The sequence below is a fragment of the Stegastes partitus genome, unplaced genomic scaffold (genome assembly GCF_000690725.1).
Source record: "Stegastes partitus isolate 25-593 unplaced genomic scaffold, Stegastes_partitus-1.0.2 Scaffold412, whole genome shotgun sequence".
In the NCBI taxonomy this organism is placed as follows: domain Eukaryota; kingdom Metazoa; phylum Chordata; class Actinopteri; family Pomacentridae; genus Stegastes; species Stegastes partitus.
The window spans coordinates 341,878-347,550 of NW_007578143.1; the positions used below are offsets into that span (position 1 = coordinate 341,878).

At 36.0% G+C, this 5,673-nt stretch overlaps 1 protein-coding gene across 1 annotated transcript in view; it reads left to right on the forward strand.

Annotated features, from left to right (window-relative positions):
- Positions 1–5,673, forward strand: part of als2b (alsin Rho guanine nucleotide exchange factor ALS2 b) — a 35,996-nt gene that overhangs the window by 15,502 nt on the left and 14,821 nt on the right. Inside the window, exons 15-17 of the mRNA XM_008285650.1 lie at positions 2,578–2,648; positions 3,999–4,065; positions 4,136–4,332. Of these exons, the coding sequence (XP_008283872.1) occupies positions 2,578–2,648; positions 3,999–4,065; positions 4,136–4,332 (335 nt within the window). The remainder of the gene's footprint in view (positions 1–2,577; positions 2,649–3,998; positions 4,066–4,135; positions 4,333–5,673) is intronic.

Sequence of the window (5,673 nt, forward strand, 5' to 3'; positions counted from 1 at the left end):
GAAATTATCACCAGGAGCAACTTAAATTCTCTAAAACTTTTTCCAGCTTTGTGAATTTGAGGATTTGATGCTTTTCTTAGTCATACATGAGAATAAACTGAATATCTCTTGATTTTAACATCCACTCTTTAGTATTTATGTGTGCGGATCTGAAAAAAATTAAACATTATCTCCTGATTATGTGTGAAAACAAACTGTGTTGCTTCAGAATATAAAAATAGAGCCTGTTCTCTGCCAAAGTTAATCATGAAATCATCACTAGGAGCAACTGAAAGTCTCAGAAAATGTTAATAAAAACATCTTTTAAACCGTTGAAGGGGAAAATAAAGTCAGCATGTTGTGTGTAGCTGTTCTACAGAGCCGGATACCTGCAGCCTCTTTAGCCTGAATTAACTCTAAATCAACGTCAAAAGCTCATGTTTGCAGCAGATTAAGTCATTTTCATATTTATTCAAATGCTAATCGATGAGAAATTGAAATTTCGCTCTAAAAAGACTCCAGCTTTGGAATAAACTTCCTTGTTTTAGCTGATTTAGACCCGGTTAAAGTTTACGAAGCAGGTTATAAATTTGAACTAAACGTTCTGACGGGTGCATGAGGCCGACATGTCCGGTGATACTGAGCCCTGCCTCCACCTCCGTCCTCTGCCTGCTCTCCACCTGCAGGAGGCTGCCTGGGAGGATGAACAGACCACAACCAAGGCTCAGACGCTGTTTCTATTCCTACCTTTGCAATCTAAAAGCCTGAAGCCTTGTTTTTTTTTTTTACTGTTGTTTTATAAGAACACCAACAGTCCGTGGTTGACTTCTCCCTGGCCCTCCTGCTGTTTGTCCCTCTTCTGTCACCCCTCCTGTCCTTCCTGTGGTTGTCCTGCACACCTCGGCTCCCCTCCTCTTCCTCTGTTGCCTTGGTCCCCCTCCTCTTCCTCTCTTGCCTTGACTCGTGCTCGTTTTTGTCGTTGTTTGAGAAGCCAGGAGTGTCCGGCAGTCGGTCGCTCTCTGTGAAAACCCAGAGCAGGTTTGTCTCTTTAAGCTGCTGCAGCAGAAAGTCGCTGCAGCCGAGTGTCAAGAAGCTGAGTGTTGGTGGAAAAGTTAAAAAAAAAAAAGAGCATGCTGAGAGTTGAACACGTGGAACACATGTTGTCCTGCATGACTGATGCATCATGAAGTTTCCTGTGAAAGCCTTTATTTTTTATTTTTTATTCATAATTTTAAACTTTAACATTTTGCTGACATCCATCTTTTTTATAATATATTTTATTTATAAAAATTAGAATGTGTCAAAAACAAACACATTAAATCAAAAACAACAGAATTTAATATATTAAAAAAAAGTTAAAAATGGGCTCAAATTAGAACAAAAAGCGATTTCAGACAAAAAAAATGCAATTTCTGTGCTCAGCAATGATTTGAGAAAAAGTCTTAAAATATTTAAACCAATTAAACAACATCTCATTAGTGTTTTTAACATGAAAATGCAGGATATTTGTTTAAGTTAATTCTAAAATAATTGCTTTTATTTCTAAAAAGCTGCACCCAGAAGTGTTATTTTAATCTATTTATATGATAGTTTCTTCATGTAAAATTTTGAATCTGTCCAGCAGCAATAAACACAATAAATTAACAACAAGTTGGCTTAAAATTGTCTAATAAAAAGACAAAATTGTTGGAAATTGGCTGAAATTTACAACAAGGATTTTAAAACAAGGAATCCACACGGAGGTTCTTTTTTTTAAAATGATATTTTTTTATTTTTATTTTTAAGGAGCAACTTCACACAAAAGATCCAATTTCTGTGCTCAACAGTGATTTAAAGAAATAATTAAAATGTTTCTACCAATTACCATCACCTCATTAGTGTTTTTAACCTAAAACTGCAGGATATTTGTTGCAGTTAATTCTAAAAAAAAAAACCCCCAAAACAACATATTTTTCACTGATATTTCTAAAAAGCTGCACCCAAACGTGTTATTGTCGTCTTTGATATTTTCTACTGTAAAGTTTTGAATCCGTCCAGCAGCAGTAAACACATTAAATTAACAACAAGTTGGTTTATAATTGTCTAATAAAAAGATAAAACTGTTGGAAATGGGCTGAAATTTACCAAATTAAAAAGGTGGAGTCCACATTGAGGTTCTTAAAGTTTCAATTTCACACAAAAAAGATGCAATTTCTGCTTTTTTATTAGGAAAACGGCTGATAAATTTAAACATGTGAACAGTTAATCCTCCACAGTTTGATCAGGACGGTGAAGTTTAGGATTATTACACCGATACTCGTCCATGCAAGGTCACCAAAAATATATTTTTAAAGTAAACTAAGATATAAAAACCACATTAAACTGCTGAAAACATACAGCACAGATGGATTAAAATAAAGCCGTTTCTTTTTCTCCTTTAAAAGCCCATTTGTGTCAGAGATGCACTCGTTTCTCTGTCAGCTTGTTGGTTGTTTTCTTGCTCATAGAGACGTGTCGCCTCCTGTGTTTCTGTCTGTGTGCTCAGACATTCAGATTAAACGTCGGCGTTTGTTTCTCTTTTATAAAAACTCTCCCTTTGCCTTCTTTCCTCACCTCCAGTTCTCCACCCATCACATCTTCCCTCTGGCCACGCTGTGGGTGGAGCCCATGCCGGAGGAGGACACCGGCCTGTAAGTGTGTTCAGTCGCAGGTTTGACTGGTTTTAAGAAAAATATTGAATCCTCGTCTTCTTAATTAAACACAGTTCCAGCTCAAACTGACTCTAAGGAATCTTCTGCAACTATATGAACCCTAAAACCTGTGGTCGACTTTAAAAAGCAAAAAAAAAAACAATTTATCAGAGTCTGAAACTGTAAAAACAGATTAAAATCATCAGTTTTTCAACTTTCTAACAGTCCTTGAACTAATCATGTGGGACTTTAGTTTTTTGGGGGGGAAATAAAGCAAATCTAAGCTTAAAGTTCTTGATATTTTATCTAAATTACTTTATTCTGGATGCCTCATTTAAAATATTGTTAAAATAAATCAGTTTATTCTATCGAAATTCTGTAAAAAACTAAAACTTCTGCGCTCATGAGTCAGTTTTACAAAAGAGGGATTTTGGTTTTTAATACATTTTCAGATCATTCTACACGTCTGCTAAAAAAAAAATCCTAAAATTGAATAATTTGCTCGAGCAAAATCCTGTAAAAACCAAATAATTCTGAGCGCTTTGATGCATCTCAGAAGACTTTCATGACTCAGATGTGACCAAAAGTCATTTGGCAAAAATTCTGGAAAGTTTTGGTTGAACTGCAGACAGTGTTTAACCAGAGCACCAGAGACCAATTAGAAATGTAAATCATAAAACATCTACAGGATGTAGAGTCAGTAGTTTGACAAATTAGCCGCCTTTCTTTTGAATTATTTAAATTTATTGTTAAGAATTTTTGACATAAGTTAGTATTGTTGGTTTAACTGAGTGAGAATGATGATGGTCTCGGGTAACTTTGGTGCCGATTCTGCCAAAATTGTCTGAATTTTTACAAACCAAACAATTAAGAAAATACAAACAAGTAAAAATATGTCAACTACAGTGATTTAAAAACTGAGTGTTTGAGCTTTTAACCCCAAGATCCACCTGCGCGTTTAAAAAAATGTGTTATATTTAAAAAAAACAAAAAAACAAACTAACACCATTTCTTAGAATTTGAAACTGTAAATATTGATTTTCCAACAATCATTGAACTAATCGCATGTAAATTTCTGTGTCATTGTGAAAATTAACCAAATCTAAGCTTAAAAACTACAATATTTCATCAAAATTACTTTATTCTACTCGTCTTATTTAATAATTTGTCAGAAATACAACATGTGCACAAATCAGATTCTATAAAAAACAAAAAAATTCTGCACTTCTCAGTCAGCTGCAACCAATAATAAAAAAAATCCAGACCCTGTCACTTCTACCTTTTATACATATGAGTGTGTTTTTCTCATAGTGAGTTGTGTTTTTTGTGTAAAACTGTGTTTGTGTGCAGGTTTGGACTGAAGGTGATCACACCTGAGGAGACGTTCACCCTGCTGGCCTCGTCTGCCACCGAGAAGGTAAACCGTCGACCAGCATCACTTCACCTTTAAATGTTCTTCTCTGTCTGAGCGGTGCGTTCGTTTTCAGGCCAAGTGGCTCCGCTCCATCAACCAGGCGGTGGACCAGGCGCTGAGCGGGTCGGGGCAGGACGTGGCGTCGGCCGGCTCGGGCCAGAAGTTGGATCCTCCGATCTCCAGGACGGCGTCGTACACGTTCTATAAGGACGGGAGGCTGAAGGAGGCGACGTACGACGGCCGCTGGCTCAACGGCAAACCCAACGGCAGGTCAGACCAACACACCCTTCAGTTTTAAACATGGATTCATCCAGTGATCTGAGCCGATGGTGTCTTTGTAGGGATGGTACTGCTGGCCCAGAAAGTTCCTCCAAGTGTATTTACATGGATGAGCATATTTCGTACTAAAAATACAGTCTTTGGTCGACATTGCATTTACTTAAAGTCCCTGAACATCAGTGGACGTATGAAAAGACGAGGATCCAGTTTGTCTTATTTTGAGTTGACACCAGTCCAAGATGACTCTCGTTTGTTATCTACAGCAACCCAAAAATTATCCAAAATGGCTCAAAATTCGATCAGCATGACTTAAAAGTGTCTAAATGGAATAATATGTTTCTAGTTTGGTTGTCTAATTGTGTAAAATGACTTCAAAATGATTCAAAATTTGACCAAAATGATGTCAGACTTGTCCAGCATGACTCAAAATATGTCTAGAAAGATTCAAATTGGTCTGAAACGAATCACAGTTTGTTCTAAATGACTCAAAATTGCTCCAAAATTATTACAAATTATTTCAAGGAACTCATTTTTTGCTAGAATTACTCAAAATATGTCTTAAATGACTCAAATTGTGCCTAACACAGCTTGAATTCGTCTAAAAAATGTCTACAATGGCTCCAAAGTTGATCCAAATGACTCATAATTGTCCAAAATTGTCTAAAAATAAAATGAAAATTGTCCAGAGTCGCTCAAAACTGTTCAAAGTGACTCAAAATAGATCTATAGTCACTCAAAGGTTGACTCAAATGACTCAAAATGATCAAAAAATGACTTGAAACTTTTTTCAAGTAACTCATTATTTGTTAGAATTACTCAAAGATTGTCTAAAATGACTCAAAATGTGTGTAAAATGACTGACATTGTGTTTAACATGGCTTAAAGTTGTCCAGAATGACTCATAACTGTTCCAGATCACTCAAAATTGTCCAAAATGTGTCTGAAATTACACTAAATATGTCTTATATCACTGAAACTGTCTAACACGCCTTGAAAGTCGTCCAAAGTCACTCAAAACTGTTCAAAGTGACTCAAACTATGTCTACAATCACTCAAAGGTTGAACCAAATGACTTAAAAATTGTCTAAAAATAACTTGAAACATATCCAAAATGACTCCAAATGTCCAAAATGACAATAATTAGTATTTATTGGCCCTTAAAGATGTAGAAAAGTGCAAAGAGAGTGGCATTGTTGCCTCAGAAAATTCCATTAAGTGTATTTATATATGTGTGTGTGTGTCCATATTTCCTACTAAACATCTGATTCATTGATCTTTTCAGAGGAGTGCTGAAGTGGCCTGATGGGAGAATTTACACAGGAGCGTTCAAGA